Raw genomic sequence first — 19,333 nt, 5'->3', positions numbered from 1 at the left:
CTGCTCGGTTTATCAAGATATCCCATATTTGCAAAAGTGCTTCGACGTTTTCAGAGGCGTCTGCTACCCACCAGCTCGACAGCTAGCCGGGAGCTCGAGGGTTACTGATGCGGCCGAGAACGGCACAACTCCCGGCACATCATTTTCAGATCACCGCGGAGTTTCGCTGCTCGGGTTAAACGTAATATATAAGTCACTTAGACAACCTAAAAATGTTATTGTTGGGCTTTTTTCAGTGTTTTGTTTGTTCGTGAGTAAATCGGTTTGGCTGAGATTAAAGTTATTAGATTAGATAAAATAAAACTTTATTAATCCCCCGGGTGGGTTCCTCCTTGGTTTTCTACGGTGGCTGGGAAGTGCAAATCGCAACAAATTAAAAAACCGCAACAAATAAAAAACAAACCACAACAAAATACAAAAAGCCCACAACAAATTACAAAAAGCCCACAACAAATTACAAAAAGCCCACAACAAATTAAAAATCCTTGACGGAAAGGGATTGTCTGAAATACCGGAAGTGACACAAGCGTGATGTCATGAGAGGGGGCGTGGTCAGGGTTTTTGGTTGAGGCGCCACATTTCTGGGCCGAACAAAGCGCTAGCGAAAGAGCGAAAGTACACGGATAACACCAGCTATGGTTCGTACTTGCTGTGCGGTCGGTTGTAAAGTTAGATCGCACGGCCGGCAAGGGAATAAGGTTGAAAATGGTTTATCTTTTCATTCTTTCCCCACCTGGAAGCAACATGAGGCAGCTCATGTATCGGATGTTACCAAACGAAGGCGTCTAGCCTGGATAGCAGCTGTGAGACGAGCTGATATCCAGTTCTCTTCCATCTCCAAATATCTGTTGGTGCTCCAGACATTTTCATTCCCGTAAGTTATAGATATGTTCATATCACTCTTTATCCGGTCTTTAAGTCTGACGTCACTAGCATGGGCTCAAACGCTGCTGCAGGTCCATAAATCACAGGATCACTGTGGCATTACTGAGAGTTGAAAAACTGTCTAAAGTCTTTCATCTGTAATAAAATTATCAGCGTTCTGCTCTACCATGTGTAACAATTGAGTTTAACATCCAGGCATCCATGAAAACGAAACGGAATATATGACATTTAACAGAGTTAGAAATTAGCAGGAAGTTAGCTCGCTAGCTTCCATCTAAATGAGGGATTTTGGAAACAAATTCAAACGTACAACTCTGCTATCACTTCCAACATAAATGAAGACAGAAAACTAAACAGCAGTGACGTTTGTAGGGCACTGTGAGTAAAATGCGTTTGATTTCCTCCCGAACATTCAAATTAGTGCAATCATAAATTCATTCATGAGGTGCAAATTAGAGTGAGAACACTTGGAGGCTCTGGCTACGTTCACACTGCACGCGAAAACGCATCAAATCCGACTTTTTTGACCGTATGCGACCCATATCCAATCATGGTATGACTGTGTAAAAACAGCACAAATCCGATATTTTCAAATCCGATCTGGGTCACTTTCGTATGTGGTACTTAATCCGATACATATCTGATGTTTTAGGAAGCAACTGCTGTTTGAATGGTCATGACGCATTAAATCCGTCTTTTATTTCACTGACACAAAACATATGCCAATTATCAGCGCTGGAGAAGACATTGAGAACACATGAGCGCTTCGTGTGCATCCCGTGCAGATGTTAGTGAAACTGTTGGGAAGATAACGTGAACATTTTATTTGTACTGTATAATCTGCAGATTCTGACATAAATCTGCAACTATCCTTTGAAGCACCGCTCCTCTCTAAAACAACAATAAGGATCATTATTAGGCCATATGTAAATAACAAAATAACTTAAAGCAAAATTGGACAACGTAAAGTCTGAAACAAGTCTTTATATTAAGGGCCATCAGTCAAACAATGCTGTTTGGTCTAAACAGAGCGCGTTGTGTGTGACGTCTTCTTTTGCGCATGCGGGCCACTTTGAGGGTTCACAAAGGACTGCGTTTGCTGTCACATTTTATTTGTAGTGTGAACAAGCAGACACAAAATCAGATTTAAATAAAAAAAAAAAAAAAATCGGAATTGAGCATTAAGACCTGCAGTGTGAACGTAGCCATAGTGAGTTCAGTGCATTGATGTGACATTGTCCTGAAGGATTTAGTTATTCTCAGTGGTTAAAGAAATTGCAATTATTTATTCATATTTATTATAAATAATCCTAATTATATATCTTGCTTCCATGTTTGTGTCCTGTGTCACAAAAAATAAATTTTTTACTATAATACATTGATTAATGACCTGCAGAATCTCCTTATCATATTACGTGTCCATAATTGTCACCTAAAGTCAAACTTTATGCTTTCTCCATCTTGAAAGTGATGACATCCTTGCATTACATACTTTAGGTTCATTTTCTGAAGGCAGGTTTCTGAAAGAGAACAGGCAGATTTGGAATATAACATGCAGCGTTCTATAGATGGATACATAAAAAAAATGGAAAATTACATGTATGTGCTAACTTTCTAAATACTTTGTTACATTTATGATAAAATGGATTTGAAAGTAGATAAAACAAATTTATGTCGGCCTTGGCTCATTAGAGTCCTTGTCTTTAAATTAACTTTGTATGTTTCAGGTGCTGCACTCTCAAAGACTGAATGAACCAGCATTGGGTCATTGTGAGCATCACAGGGAAGGTTGAAGCCGCCCACTGCACCTGTATGGCCGGAGTCCTGGAGACCTGCATCCATGGCGCTGCTCTTCTGTTTAATGTAGAAGCAACAGTGCAGATCTGTGGCACAAGGACTGTTACAGATGAACCTGCATACTGGGGTTTTCTGGGTAATATGACCAAGATACAGCCAGAGGTTGGCCATAAGATGGACTTCTCCTCTTCAGCTGACCAAAAACTGCTCTCAATCAAAACATAAACAGACCATCTGTAGTGACAGGTAAAAGGAGCCGTCCTCAAAAAAGAAAAATCCCACCTGCTACTGTGGAGGAGTTGTCACTGCTATTGGAATCTTTGCTGGAACACAGTAAAGCTGTGGGTTGTGGGAATGACCCATAATGTTTTATATAAGGGTCTAGATTTATGCCTGAAGTGCACTGCCGTGTAAATAATTTGCATTTACTGAATAGGTACTGACTGAGTACCACTGTTCAAAAGTTGAATAAAGAAACAAAGTTTTGCTCTTTTTTTTTTTTTTTTTTTATTAAAACCACCTTACAGAACATCACATCAGTTACAATGTAGAATCCATGTCATAGTTTATAAAGGACAAAATGTTTACACAAAATCATGACAGCATTTACACGATATCACCCACTACTAACGTTACTTTATTTACTATCAATTACTTCAATTTATGTTCTGAAAAATTACCGCTATTTATACAGCACAAGACTAAAGAATATTTAACAGGAGCAAGTTTCATTTTCCCCTGGTTTTACTACCACACTGTTCACCAAAACGGCAGCAAACCTTCACCATCTTATCCAGAAGGGTCACCTCTTCACCCTCACATGGAAGAAGTAATCTGATTGGCATGGTGGTATGTTTGAAGCAGGTCCCTTGTGTAGCGCTGGAACTCAGTCACGATGTTTCATCCATTTCATGGGCTGGTTTGCTGCAATAATGCCAAATAATTAGTAACTCTATAAATAGAAGGTAGTTCTGCAAAATCACTCAGTAGGATGTTTTTTTCTAATTTTCTATGACCTCAGAGTGCATCGAAAATAAAACTAATAGGCTATAAAGATATGAACATATTTAGAACTTACCGGAATGAAAATGTCTGGAGCACCAACAGATATTTGGAGATGGAAGAGAACTGGATATCAGCTCGTCTCACAGCTGCTATCCAGGCTAGACGCCTTCGTTTGGTAACATCCGATACATGAGCTGCCTCATGTTGCTTCCAGGTGGGGAAAGAATGAAAAGATAAACCATTTTCAACCTTATTCCCTTGCCGGTCGTGCGATCTAACTTTACAACCGACCGCACAGCAAGTACGAACCATAGCTGGTGTTATCCGTGTACTTTCGCTCTTTCGCTAGCGCTTTGTTCGGCCCAGAAATGTGGCGCCTCAACCAAAAACCCTGACTACGCCCCCTCTCGTGACATCACGCTTGTGTCACTTCCGGTATTTCAGACAATCCCTTTCCGTCAAGGATTTTTAATTTGTTGTGGGCTTTTTGTATTTTGTTGTGGGCTTTTTGTATTTTGTTGTGGGCTTTTTGTAATTTGTTGTGGGCTTTTTGTAATTTGTTGTGGGCTTTTTGTATTTTGTTGTGGTTTGTTTTTTATTTGTTGCGGTTTTTTAATTTGTTGCGATTTGCACTTCCCAGCCACCGTAGTTTTCACACAGCTGACTAAACGTCAAACAGAAAACTTATTAAACAGAAGTATGAGACAGTCGAGAATTTACACCAGTGTCTGGTTATATTTTAGATAGCAAGAAGCAGACGGCCGAGTTTATTAAACTCCACCGAGACAGCGGTGACGCTAATCAGAACTAGCCGACCGTCCAATTTCACGCCTTTAAACTTTAAAGGCGTGTTTGTGTGTGTGTTTATACAATTGCTATTATGTTTGCACTTTATGTGTAATGTTACTGACTGCAGAGATCAGTAAGATGTGTGTATTTTGTATTTATTAGTTTTATTTATTTAATATTATTTTTTAATTGAATGACTGTCTAGTAGTTCACAGATGTCGAAAAACTGAGTGTGGTAAAGCCACTGATTTTTTTTATGTATATTTCTGCAATCTGCACATTGTACTGACTTTCATTTTAATGTTTACACCAGGGTTCCTTGTCAGCACTTTATGCTCAGATGTTTGTAAGCTAAAAATAAACTATTGTGTATGTTCAAATATACTGTTGTGATTGAAGAAGTTAAATAAAAATGTCAGTCATCAATTCATGCATCACCTCATGTCATCATAACAGAGGTCTGTCTTCCAGGAAAGAACAGTTTAAAATTAATGTAATATAGTATTGGCCATACTATATGATGTATTGCTTGTCTTTGTTTAATAATACAGAAGACAAAGACCTTAAAAAATAATCGCATATCGCATCGCAATCGCAATATTGGGGCAAAAAAATCGCAATTAGATTATTTTCCATAATCGTTCAGCCCTAGTCCCTCTCATCTCCGCAACTCTCTCCCTCTCTTTCTGTCCTCCTTCTCTCTCCTTCCCTAAATAAAGGCACATTTCAACCAAGCCATTATTTTCCCCTTTTTTCTCTCACCCTCAATAAAGCATCTCTCCCCTTCTGAGCAGCATTAGTATAGCTACCAGCTCTGCTTCTGGATAAACTCATTAAATCAACTCAGGAAGAAGGCAACATACATATTTCTCTGGGTAAGATGAAGGTACTGGACGGTTAAGCAGATACAGGGTTAGAGAAATCTAAAAAAAAAGGCCCCCCAGAAAGGAAAAAGATAGCTTAATTGAACAATTAAACACATACAAATGATCAGGATGTGGATGATGTAAAAAAAGAATAAGAATCCACAGAGAGAATTTAATCCCACTATCCCCAGTGGGATTATGGTAAATCTAACCTGCCCTGCTGTCTCTTCTGCTCCTTATAGCCTCAGCTCAGAGTTGAAGAGTGCAGGGATCCTGTGAGCCTTGAGGTGTTAGCATTATCCCTATAAGGTTCCTCTGCACCACAGTAATCAATTACTATTCCTGCTTATCTGCCTCTAAAACTACCCATCCATCCAAAGCCATCACCAGCCCATGATCCAGAGCACAGGGAAGGAAAGATCCTTTAATCGACACACAGGATGTGATGTGTTTGAATAGCATTCTGCAAAACTTTTTAGGCAAACTACTAAAATGAGACTTAAAAGACCATAAATAGTATGTTAAATAAAAAAGGATTTGAAGTTATATTTTGCATAACAGATTTGCTCTCGGTCAATCATCAGAGTGAGGCAGCAGTACATGATTGTTCCAAGGATTTCAGAAAACTGGCCACAGAATGAATCTGAGAGTGATCAGACGCCTCTCTGATTGTGTCACATAAATCAAGGGCAAGAAAACTAAACTTTCCAACAACAGTGAAATGTTTGTCCTGTTTGGCAGTGTACCAGTGGATGTGGCAGTATGCAGTCATCACATTGCCACAGTTTAATTTATATTATTCCAATAACTATTTTGGGGCCAATGACTCGCCAAAACCACACTAAAAATCAGAAAGACACAAACACTCTGGATCAAGGTCCTTCACTGTGAAGATCTGTTGTTTTTAAATCTGAATGATTACTTGGGTGGTAAAATAAACGAAGCAATATCAAAACCTTTGAACATTTGTAACCCTTTCATTTTTCCATTTGGGTACATTGGCTGAAGTGTACGCCTTCACACTTTTTAATATTCATTGTTTTCAAACTTGTAGCTTTACTTATTAAGTCTGCGTCATCAATCAACATGTTATCCATTTGAAAGCTGTATGTTGCAATTTCAGGGCAGCACAGTAGTTAGCACTGCTGGATCCCACAGTGGGTTTGAATCCACCTCTTGGCCTGGGTCTTTCTGCGTGGAGTTTGCGTGTTCTCCCCATGTCCCCATGGCTTCCCCACAGTCCAAAGGCATGCAGTTAGCAGGGTTAGGTTAACTGGTGATAATAAATTGGCTGCAGGTGTGAATGTGAGCGCAAATGGTTGTCTGTCTTTCTGTGCCCTGCTACCAACTGGTGACCTGTCCAGGGTGTACACTGCCTCTTGAACTACGGCAACTGGAATAGGCTCCAGCTGCCCCCTGCGACCCTGAACAGGAAAAGAGGAAGAAAGTAATAGATGGATGTTTTCAGTTCCACATTAGTATTAAATGCTGGTACATACTGAGATGTAAAGCAATGATAGTTTTAAACAAGAAAAAAGCCATGACATTTTTTATAACAGAAAGCACTTAGTGCTGTTATAAAAAATGAAGCTAATTTAGGTCACTAGGGTTAGAGGATATCACCAACCTGTTTCAGACTCTCTGAATGAGACCAACAACACCTCATGAGGCTTCATATATGCACTCAGTAGCTCACACTTCCACAGACAGGCTACGTGCAGGCCTTGCTCTAAACTTGCAGTGCCCTTCAGTCCCTGCTGGCATGCTTTAAGATTACACAAACAAAAAAGGTCAGACCAATAAAGACTGGAATTAACTCGCAATCCTATTGGAAGATTACGTTTATTTATTGCAGTTACTCTAATGAACATGTACACGTTTCCCCAGTCTGTTTACAAAAAAGCCTCAATCTGCTTCTTTACCCTTCTACACCGTCTTCATTTTTCCCTTCCAATTATATCTTCAACCTCATCTGTTTGCTCTTTAGAATAAACAACTTCATCTAAAGATTGCAGAGCAGATTGTTCACCCAAAAGCCTTACTAGTTTTAGATTAGTGCCTCCTTTTCTTTTTTTTTCTTTTTTTTAACAGGAAACTCATTGAGGAGCGTTGTGCAGGGGGAATGAGGGGAAAAAAATCCTACGATCATGAATCTCAAAGGGCCATAATCAAGATTTCATGGCAGAGATCCAGCAAGACCCTGATATACAAACATAGATCGTCTGCCTGGGAATGAATGGACATCACACACACACACACAAATGTGTGCATAACGTCCCTCTGCCTCCCAATTTTAATCACAAGCACAAGTTAATGACATTCTGTGGAGTCTGGTCTTTTTTATCATATCCCATGAGCTTTTCTTATAGCATAAATTAAAGACAACCTGGCTCAGGATTGGTTCACCGCCGGGTTTATTCCAAGGTTTGTAGCTCACCGTTCTTCCCCTGAATAGAAACCATGTGTAATAATCAAGCATTCATATCAGCTGCATTCCTTTTGTCTGGGTAGATCCAGTATGTGTGCAGCACATGTGTTTGGCAGACCGTCTGCAGCATGCTAACTTTAAATATACACACACCGACAGAAAAAGAAAAAAACAATTCAAATTGAGATAGGGGAGAAATCTCATTTTATAAATAAAAAAAACAAACCATTCAGTCTTTTATGGGCAACAAGGATTAAGTGGTTAACTCTGTGTTGCCTCACAGCAACAAGGCTGGGGCCTTTCTGTGTGGAGTTTGCATGTTCTCCCTGTGGGTTTCTTCCAGGTAAGCTAATTTCATCCCAGGTAAATTGGTGGATGTGAGAGTGTGCGGTGGCCTGTCGCCCTATTTCACCCAAATGGGTAGATCCAGCCTTCCTGCAACCCTGAGCTGGTTAAGAAAATTGCTTAATGGTTTGACAGTTTGTTATGAGTGACCTTGGAAGCTTAAAAATTATCTAAGTTGGCTCACTCCACATCTGGGCATTTATACTGATAAGAGGCAGTGGCACACATCCAGCAGGCCTGTTTTCTTTTTAGGAGGATGCACCTGCCCTACCCGCAGGTCCAATTGGAGGAAGAGCCACAACTGTGAGCTATACAAATATCATGGCTCAGGCTCTTTGCGCACACAATCACACCAATGTTGCTAACTCTGAACAGCTGCAGCTCGCTACCTCCTCTTAGCCAACATTCTTCTCCCGCCATCCTTCACTGCCAGCGAGCAGGCAAACTCCAACTGACTCGTCTATTTTCCCAATCACACGCAGACAAACAAACAATTGAGTAGCTGGCGCTCGCATACAGGGTTAGGCTTCTGGAGCTGGATTCAAATTGTAGACAATGCTGTGTGAGCATTTTTTCACTTCAGCGCTTTATATAACAGCCATCCACATGAACGCAGCCCCTCTCAAAAACAAAATGCAGCAGCCGGGTTCCAACCATGTGATTAGATTTAGAGACTGTTAATCACCTAGAAACACACATAAGACAGTCTAATAGCATTTTCTTTTGAGTGCTGCTGTAGGTGACCATTGTGCATTCAGAGCAAGATTTGTAGCTTTGCTATGTTTGAAACTGGATTTTAAAGCTATACTTTGAATGCATCTTTTGGTATTTAAAACTAGGGGAAAGCATCACATAGGGTAGCATTCTTGCTCACCATGAGCGTGGAAAGCAGCTGGCATGGCAGCGGGAGGGACAGGTTGACATGGCCTTGAAGACGAAGAGCTTGTGCGGCTTTCACTCACTGCCAACCCCCCTCGGAGACAGGAGGAGTCGGAAAGAGGGGATTGAAAGGGTGATAAAGGGAAAACAGGGTGACAGACGGGTGGTTGGGGGGGGGCTGTCACCAAAACACAACAGCTCTATTACCAAACCCACCATATAGCAACATCACAGCTCAGACTAGCCCTGCCCGATTAAGAGTGGGTGGGGGACAAAGAAAAGGCGAGCATCGCAAAGCTAAAACTTTGCAAATGACTCTCAAGTTGAGACCTCCTCTAAGAAGCACCACACGCACAGCGTGATGTCATGTGACGTGTTCGTGTGAAAGGTGACCTTGTGGCCTCTTTCTGCTTGGAGGAAGCTGTATATTTAGTTGGTGGGGTTTAGCTGAAGTGTTTCACAGCAAGGGTGTTAAATTATTGAGTAGTCAGTGCCAGCAGGGAAGGATGGCACACTGAGGCTGAAGAAGGTCCTCTTATCTGGTGCTACATGCTGTTGGCAAACACATACACACACGCACAGTCCTGACACACAAGTACACACACCCATCAAACCTGAGAAATATATTTTTTAATATTTTACTAAATGCTCTTATCTTTTAAAGAGAGTGGAAGGGTTTAAGGCTATGCAGAGGCAAAGAAAATGTTAGTACAATTGAAAGACTGTACTAACATTTATTTCATGTAAAATGATGACAGAGGACAAGAGGAGATTACAGATGTTTACTCCAGGGCCAAACATTTAGGCTAGCTGACAGGCAGCAGCCTCATTCATTCATTTATTTGCTGCGTTTCACTCCTTGAATCCACTCCTCAGTCGCTCCCTGACAGTCTTGTCACCACAAATAAGGCGAACCTGACTACCCGGGACAAATTACCAAAAGGTCAGAAGACTTTTCGGCAGAACTCTCTGGCTGTCTGTTCTCTCCACTGCTGCACAAGTATTTTCCGAGAGAGCATGACCTCCCTGTACTCTCCACTTTCTGCTTCACTTGAATTCAAGGAGGGGCTGAAATGTTGCGTGTCAGCTTTCATCACAAGTGACAGAACTGGGTACAACAGGGTAAGAGTAATAATGAGCAGTCATACTGATTAGAATTAGATCCATTTCTCTCTTTTTAAAAAAAAAAAAAAAAAAAGTTTAATAAAAGCAGTTTATGATGCAGTTTAAGAGCTGCTGCTAATGCTTTAGCCTCATCGGACTTCCAGAAAAGACTACAGCAGCACCACTGCACTCTGAATCCAATTATTTCCAATGGCTTGCACTGGGCTACGATGGTCTGTCAGTGCACTGATCAAAGGGCTAGTTGAACTTTAACCACTGCGCGCTGTGACTAATACCCAAGTGGTCAATAGAAACAAGGCTTCCAGTTGGACGTCAATAGACCAAAGTGGAGAAAAGCTGATATTGTGTGCCTGAATTCCCTGAATTAAACTGCACTGGTTTGCTTTATTTTTTAAACCCTGTTAGTAAAGTCCCATCTTGGAAAGATGTTTTAAAGATGTCAGGTTGCTTGTTGATGGTAGGCAATCTTTTTATTTAGAGACAACTTAAGCTTGTTTGTATGTAGCTCAGTAGCTCTATAGTTTAAAGTTTTCTTAAAAGCTAAAAAAACTGAGTGTTTGATGTGACAACACTGTTCAGACTTCTTCGCTTATGGAGGAGTGGTTATAAAACAACAAACCTTCAAGTTAAATTTCATTTTGGAGAGACTACAAAATCGCAGCGAGCCAAATCTACCGTGTAGGGCGGGTGGTGATCAAAGACTATACTCATGTGGCCAAAACAGCATAAAATTTTAGGACATTACAGAAGAGCTTTGCACCATCTTACCATCTGGAGTGAATTCTCAGTGCACAACTCCATGACTGATTTGACGTTTAAAAGAGATTAGCATTTCCTTCTCGGCATAACCTAGCTGTCATCAGCTGTCATGGTCATTGATTTGAAGGTCTGTTAATTTGACACTAAAGGTTTCCCTTTCTGAACAAGTTTGAGGTCTACAAGTCGGCTACAAGCAGTCCGAGGAGACGACCTTCGAGGAGAGAACAGCCAAATTTAAATACAGTATGGTTTTTGGTTTTTTTTATGTGCAAAGTAACAGAATTTTATCATTGCAACTTGTATTTAGAAGACGAGCATGAGGGTTTTTCAAATGTTTCCCTGTTTTGCTCAGCTCTGGCTTCCCCAGCGTACCGAACCCAGGAGCAAGCACAGCAAATTGTATCTGAAATCCACATGACTCTCAATAGTGTGTTCCAGCATGCAAACAGCACAGTGGGCAATGGGCTGGCTGGCAGAACCGGTGCACCACATGAGACAAACTTATATCTGAAGTCTGCAATGACTGATTTATTGTCAGCGTTGGCACTATTTTCACACACTAGTTTCCATTTACTCTTGCTTTAGAGCTGTTTTGGGCAAAATCCTGAAGAAAATGCTGCTTTCCTTAGCTGCTAGACATCAGCTGTACTGTCCAGTTAGGGCTTTTTTTGTTTGCCCAAAAGCACCACTGATGAGAGCAGTGTAAGTGAACCAAAAAGTTGAACTATTAAAAGCTCAGAAGAGCAGAGGTGAATAAAACACTTGTGCAATTCCTTTAACATAATAATACTTAATATAGCTGATTACAACCTTTTGATTGTTTGCATTCAGCATTATTCATGTGACACTGGAGCATGCTTAGTGTGTTATATAAACTTTCTGAGTGTACTTGATGTGAAGCAGGCGGTTCTTCTTAATAGGTTTTTGGTGAATTTGAGCTTCTTGCTCAAGTCTTCTCTCTCTCTAACATCAAACTGCCCCTCTCTCCAACTGCGTCCTCTGCAAGCTTGCAACACACACAAATCAAATCAAATCAAATCACTTTTTATTGTCACATCACATGTGCAGGCACACTGGCACAGCACATGCGAGTGAAATTCTTGTGTGCGAGCCCCACAAGCAACAGAGATGTGCAAACACAACAACACAAACGAGCAAAATACAAGAATGGCCAACCTGAAACTAATAAATATATGTACAATATATAATAGTGTATGCATTTCTGGATGTGTATACTAAATATTTTCCTACGTGTGTGTGTGTGTGTGTGTGTGTGTGTGTGTGTGTGTGTGTGTGTGTGTGTGTGTGTGTGTGTGTGTGTGTGTGTGTGTGTGTGTATACACACACATTAATATTCATACGCCCAGGCACATGTTGGTGTCCTTGGTCTTGCTACTCCTTCTCGCTCTCTCTATTTGCTCTCTCTCTCTCTAATCCTGTAAAGCCAACAGTGCAATTAGTCACATGCCGAGTCTTCTTTCATCTCTCCAGTGAGAGTGAGCTCAGGAGAAATTCAAACAGCTCGGTATCTACCCTTCTGGGGTAAAACACAAACATGTACATAGCCGCATTAAAATACCTCAAATTCAAACAACAGCTTGTCTGACTATAACGTGTCCTTGGGGTTTAAAAGGTGAACCATCATCGATCCCTTTTAAAAGTCTTGTCTTCTTTGCAACTCAAGGAACTGCACTAAACTTGAAAGCAAGTTTAGCCTTAAACTGAAGCAAAGGTAAACTCAGGACAAGCTAAGACTGAAAGGAGTCCTCTAAAAATGATCACCGTCCCTGTGGTTTCGACGTTATTTGTGCTTCTTTGCTCTGAACTCGCCGCAGTCACCTCCTTCACAGTTAGGAGCCGTATCTATCACAACCCACTCACAAACTCCACTGATCGAAACAGCATGAGAGAGCGAGCTGTGATGGAAATCCACAGAACAAAAACTTAAAAGGATAGGGAAACAGACGGCAAGAGAAAGCCCCCGCATTCAGGTTAAACAGGCTTATAGTTAATGTCTTCTCTATGCTCTACAGTTAAGGTAATTTTGCACTGCCTGAAGCCACAACCTGAGAGTGAGACGGGGAGGAGTGAAGTATGGCTCACTCTCTACATCCTGGTAAAGGAACAAATGGCTCATGTTGCCATTAAATGGACAGAGAGCCCAGGGTTATCACTTTCATGCAGGTTATTCCCACGTGTCAGCTAAAAATCAATCTCCATTTAACTGAAATCTCCTCACTGAGCCAGTATCTAATATGACTGGGACAGCCGAAGGTATGCTCACATTAAACACCGATTTTTAACACTTTGGAAATTGAATTTGCATTGTGTGTGTGTGTGTGTGTGTGTGTGTGTGTGTGTGTGTGTGTGTGTGTGTGTGTGTGTGTGTGTGTGTGTGATGCAAAAAGATAATGAAAGAAAAAAGGAGATTTCCAGATGTTATCAATCGCTCACTGATAATTTATTTATCTGGTAGTAAACTGATTGGTTCCAGTGAATTGGCAGAACATCAACAGAGTCAAACGAATGAAGACATCCATCTTCTGTTGCTACCTTCTATCCTCCAACCGGCTGAAAACGAACCGCAGTACAGGCTGGCCATCTGAATTCATCTTAATTTGGCATATGATGTGCTTTTCAGAAGAATGCACAGATAGCAACATTAAAGAAATGGCTCACGCTCTAAACTTAATTTATCATGAAGTGAGAAAAAGCACAAAGGAAGACTTGGAGGTTCTGTAACTGGGAAAAAGATGGCAGACAAAGAACGGCAGTGAGCTTGTCAACATCCTGAAAGAGTAATCAGAGCGATGATGATGTGAACCGCCACTTTGACTCAGAACTTTTAGAATAAAAATCAGAGCAAAAACAGGAAGTAAACACTGCCTTGAGTGGAAGTTATCAGCTTTATATTCGGGCAGCCATATGCACAAGTAATCATGTTATCACGGGTGGGCAGACCTTTTATTGTATCAAATCATGCACTCATTCACTACTTGCATTCAGGCAATTCTATGAAAGTCTTGTATTGTGAGCTCTTTGGCTAAACACAAAAACTATTGGACACTTGGACAGCGCAGTTTGGTAATATAAAAACAAATTTTGCAGCCATTTACATTTGGATGCACCAATCTTCTTCCTCTCACCTGTCTATGTTTTTATGGTTTTCTTTCTATTCCATGCTTGGGTAATGACCATCAGTTGTACGCTACTTCTTGTGAGGCCTTGTACCATACTTTGCGTCTACTGAAACGGCCTAAGTAATTCACTACACAGATCCAGTCATGTGAAAAGTAAAGTTTCTCACCGGACTCCTGAGAGAAACAAAGTACATCCATACTGCAGCCAGGTAAACTGCACCTCTAGAAAAGTGGAAGGTTTGGTAAGCTTGCTGTTCTGGAGCATTTAGTTTACGGTTAAAACTAAGCTACAATCTTCCCAGGAATGGGCATCCCCAAAAACTCAGACCGTGCAATGTTCAGAGGGCATGTTTAAAGTTCATGACAGCAGAATCAGAAAAAGACTGAACAAGTGTGGCTTGTTTGGACAGCTTCTCTAAAAAGAACATGGCACCCTGGCATAGGTTTACAAAGCTGCATCTGATTAAACCACAAGATACTGTATCTGGAGCAACATCCTTTGGACAGCTGAGACCAACTTGGAGACGTTTGCTGTAATGCAGAATGTCTGATTTGGAGAAAACCAAACACAGCATGTGAGCACAAACACCTCATACCAGCTGTCAAGCATGGTAGTAGAGGAGCTACGATTGCCACCTTGCAGTCACCAAGTCTGAACATGAACTCCTCTGTATACTAAAGTATTCTAGAGTTTCTCGTGAGACCATATTTCTCACAGATAAAGGTTGTGCTAGCACGACAATTATCCCAAGCACACCAGCAAATCTGCAACAGAATATTTGAAAAAGAAAAGAATAAAAATGTTGCAATGAGCCAGTAAAAAAGTCCAGACCTCAACCTGACTGAAATGTTGTGGTGGGGCTTTAAGAGAGCTGCGTATAAACAAATGCCTACAAACCTCAATGAACTGAAGCAATCCTGCAAATAAGACTGGGGAAAAAAAATCCTCCACAATGATGTGAGACACTGATAAAGTCATGCAAAAAACAACTGGTTCAAGTTAATGCTGCTAAATAGTGGTTCTGTGAGCTAATCACAAGGTATAGATAAGAAGCAGTTTCTCCACAGGACTCTATCATGTCAGGTGAAAACCATTTTACATGACTGTAAATAAAGAGCAATTATGGATGCAGCTTTTTAATTCAGTTTGACTTTTTGGAGAACAGCTATGCAAGCTGTTTGAAGCTTACTGCCTGCCTTTTCCAGCTACATCACTAAAAGCAGGAATGAGAAAGATACCAATCTTGTACTGATCAATTTCTTGGCAAGAAAGCATCTGTTTGCCTGTCAATAATAGGATACAGAGCAATTATAAGACATGTGAGTGTGTCATTAATCTGTATTCTGATATTTCAGTTTTAACAGTCGCTGTGAAACTTGCTTGTTTGGTGTTTGTCAATTCTGCGTGTATTTGCTTTTCTTTGTTGCTTCAACTCAATAAAAATATCTTTGAGAAAAAAAAAAAATAGGATACAGTAATTACAAGAGCGTTTAGTGCCTGCCCTCACTCACAGCACCGGTACATGCATTAACAATAACGGATTGCAGGAAGAAATTGAAAGCTTTGTGAAGCCAAGATGATGAATCAATATTATAAATACTAACCAGAGCTGGTATGCAGGTAAACTGTCAGCTGTTCTGATAAATCCTTCAATGTCCTTTTTCTTTAAAAAGACAGACATCACACACACATGTAGCCTCTTAGTAATGGGCATTGGCTGCTTTTCTTTATGTTATGGAATTATCACGTTTTTTACCTGACTTGGACATCAACACAGGCCACTTTTTTTTTAATTTCCTGTAATTAAATAGTTATCAGTTAACATTAATCAATTATATAACATAACCACTGGTGGCAGCCTTTATTGTAGTTTAAACTACAATTTCCTCCTCTGAGTTGATTGTATTTCTCTATTTTAGCATGCTCACACCCCAGTGAAAGTGGACTTTACATTTTTGTCCATTATGGGATTTGTAAACATCCAAGAAGGGCTAAAGTCTTGGATGCTAAAAAGATGCTGGCACAAGTCCGACATTGCTTTAATGACTGTGTATATGTGGCCTGGATGAGCAGAGTGTGTGCGCATACGTGCGTGTGTAAAGAAATTGAAGCATTTGACACCTCACTAACAAGCCAGCTGAGACAGCCAGTATCCTGACGCTGCCTTGGGCCACACAGCATCACTCCGCTTAATGCCCTCTGGCTAAATAAATAAGTATAAATATAAAAATATCTACATCCACCAAAGAGAGGAAGTTTTTTATGTTTATTTATTTATTTATTTTCCGAAGGCTGCTGACTGGAAACCATTTTCCACACTTCAAAAGAGGGCGTGGGAATAAACCGATGCCCATGGACATGCAACGATAAAGCAGACTCTCACATCCAAAGGCAAATCCTAAGCATCTCTTCTCGCTCTTCCCACTCGCCACCGATGCTCTCCCACCCGTTTTCTCTCTTTTTTCCCCTTGGCAGATCAACAAACATATCTCCTACTTATTTTTCTTAAACACATGTATGGTGAGCTGTGGCAGCGCTAACAGGTTAGGCCACTGATCGCTAAAAATGAACTCCACAGAGGAGGGAAGGAAGCCATGAGGGGAAACCCAATCCAATGACCACTTTTGGTCAAAAAGCTGCAGCATCCAGCGTTGCGGCCTAAAATTTAATTTCCCCTAGTAGAAAAGCCACCTCGATGCCTTTAGCTGCCTATTTTTAGTATGTTATCATTTAGCCTCAATCAGAGTACAGCAGTCAACCTCAGGAGTGAAGATTGTTGCAGTGAGACAATAAAAAATTTTTAAAAAAGCACTGAGCTCCACCAGAAGTGGCTCATCAGAATGAAGAGAAGAGAAGGGAAGGGAAGGGAAGGGAAGGGAAGGGAAGAGAAGAGAAGAGAAGAGAAGAGAAGAGAAGAGAAGAGAAGAGAAGAGAAGAGAAGAGAAGAGAAGAGAAGAGAAGAGAAGAGAAGAGAAGAGAAGAGTCTATTGGAGTTTATGTTTCTTCTTCTTCTTTCTATTTGGTGGCTCTGTTGCATCAGCACTGTCAGCTGAGGGCACAGTCGAAGCCTCAGAAAACAATGCCCGAGCAGAGGCATGCTTCGACTTCATAATAAATCAGTGTTTTCATGTTCCCGCCTGACTGTGGCATCATGTCAAATGCTCTTTGTCCCTTTAACTGACAGCACTTTTTAAGGGTCTCATTGTGAGCTGCTTTGTCAGGCTGTTGCCTCGATGCCCTGACATTAATTAGCACCAAGGAAGCAGAAAGCAAAGGAGAACGGCTGTAACCAGCGGACTAGTGATCGATGTCATCTGTGTTTTTCCTCACAGTATGGGGCCCCGGATAGAATCTGAAAAAAATCTGAGTTTATCCTTCTCCTTCCAGCTATAATTGTGTTAGACTATGGGGGATGCATCCCTGCTTTGGACAAACAAACCCAAGAGAGATTGTTTTTGGAGAGAAATAAGCTGGAAATAAAGAGCATGCGTTCTAAAAGAAGACTCTCTCACAGGGAGGGTGAGTGTGTTTGCAGGGCTGTAACGAGACAACCCAGAAGCCCCAGTGTCGCTGTGCCTCTGTGTGTGTGTGTGTGTGTGTATGTGTGTGTGTGTGTGTCACTTGGTTTGTCCTAATTAAAGTCATAACTTGCACCCATCAATGACACGGGACGTCAAAGTGAATCCTGCCTAATTACTCGACCTCGAGTCCCTGTCTTAAAGAGTCTCCGTGTTAACACATTCAAGACATTCATTAGTTCAGTTTCTCCTTCCCCCGAATTGCATAATCCTGAATTAGTTTGTGTTTTATTAAATTACCACAGAGACAAAAAAAATACACAGGGTTCAAACTGAGGAAGGAAAATATCCCCTTCATCACTACACATTAACTCTATGTAACTTAATACACTGTAATAAATGATTTATGGGGTGGACTACATCGCTTTATCCGTTAGAAGTTATTTTAGGTGTATAGAAAGTAGATTTTTATCCCTCATATTTATACTTTATTTAAAAGTACAACGAGGACAGCTTCGGTTGAAATACAGAATAAGATCTCTGCTTTATTTAGTCTCATTCGTGCTTTTAATAAAGAAATAAAAGCAGGTCTAAGAAAAGGACCAGACATAACTCATTCAAACCCACACTTTAGCCCCCCTGGAGATCACTTTAATGTCCCCCTGGGTGCCCTACTCACCTCTCCTCCGTGGCCATCAAAAACCCCAAAGATTGACGGGTGACTCTTGTTGACGATGTCGGTGAGCACCTCGAACCTGTCCTCCATGTGATCTCGCCGGCCTTGGATGGAGTACACGGCCACGTTGTTACTCTTGAACTCCCAGGTCTTGGAGAACTCCGCGTCCAGGACGTCCAGCCCACCGAAGCGCTCGTTCTGCATCATCTCCGCCACTTTCCCCTTGACCATCTTGACCGCATCTCGGCTGGACTTGACGATGGTCTTCACTTCGTCCGTGTGGAAGAAGTAACTCCACAGAGCCAGGCTGATGCACAGCAAGAACAAGGTCTCCGGTCTGAGCAGAAAATAACGCATGATCCGACCTAATAGAGACAGCAGGGTCATTGTATCCTCTATCATTTATTTATTCACGCGCAGGAAATCGCGGCAGGTTGTGTGTCGCTCGCCCCCCCGCCGCAGATTTCACTCCATCGTCGCTGTTTTTGTTGTTGATGATGTTACCGTGTTTGGTTTGGTTAGCGGCGAAACATACACATTTAACCGAGCTACTCACGCCGGGAAACATTCAGGTTGTACTGGACCAACGAGTGACACTTCACTGGGACGTATCAGCGACCGAGGCGAGATAAAGGAGAAGCGCGGTGCACCGGCTGGTTCCCTCTAGCATTCAGCCCAGCAGTGAGCCACCACCAACGGCTGTCCGCTGACCATCTGCCGCGGTCCGAGAACACGGACACTCCAGGCGGGAAACAGCAGCTTCTCCCCTCCGTTTGGACTTGAGGTTAAGCCAGTGTGTTGGCTAGAGTAAAGTTGTGGGCAGAGCCTGTCCCTCCCCGGCCAGCCCTGCTACTGTTTCCAGTCCTGAAATAGCAGCCTGTGCTGAAACCCTCACATTCCCAGCTGCCACACTGGCTGCGAAGCCCCCGCTGCTGCTTTCCTAAACGGCCGTGCTGCTTTCACGTGCAGCTCGTAAAGTTCGCCTTCAAAGTTGTAGGAAATAATTGCATTTAAAATATCAACACTTACCCACAGACAACGCATAGTGATACCGTTTAAATAAGGGACCCGACCCCCCCCCCCCAAAAAAACAAACAAACAAACAAACAAACAAATAAAA

At 41.5% G+C, this 19,333-nt stretch overlaps 1 protein-coding gene and 1 long non-coding RNA gene across 2 annotated transcripts in view; one reads left to right on the top strand and one right to left on the bottom strand.

Moving 5' to 3' along the window:
- The window catches only part of ppm1lb (protein phosphatase, Mg2+/Mn2+ dependent, 1Lb), a 62,213-nt gene extending 43,074 nt beyond the window's left edge, over nucleotides 1-19,139 (bottom strand). The window contains exon 1 of the mRNA XM_085379432.1: nucleotides 18,217-19,139. Within this exon, the coding sequence (XP_085235558.1) occupies nucleotides 18,217-18,615 (399 nt within the window). The 5' untranslated portion in view covers nucleotides 18,616-19,139. The remainder of the gene's footprint in view (nucleotides 1-18,216) is intronic.
- LOC146654172 (uncharacterized) lies at nucleotides 381-2,859 on the top strand. The gene is made up of 2 exons (XR_014907159.1): nucleotides 381-874; nucleotides 2,613-2,859. It is a non-coding gene; the product is annotated as an uncharacterized LOC146654172 (long non-coding RNA).
- Nucleotides 19,140-19,333: the final 194 nt, after the last annotated feature.

Source organism: Rhamphochromis longiceps, linkage group LG14 (assembly GCF_057381845.1).
Source record: "Rhamphochromis longiceps isolate RC_006_pf linkage group LG14, R_longiceps_female_GT1.1, whole genome shotgun sequence".
NCBI lineage: Eukaryota > Metazoa > Chordata > Actinopteri > Cichliformes > Cichlidae > Rhamphochromis > Rhamphochromis longiceps.
This window is presented reverse-complemented; position numbering and strand designations above follow the sequence as displayed.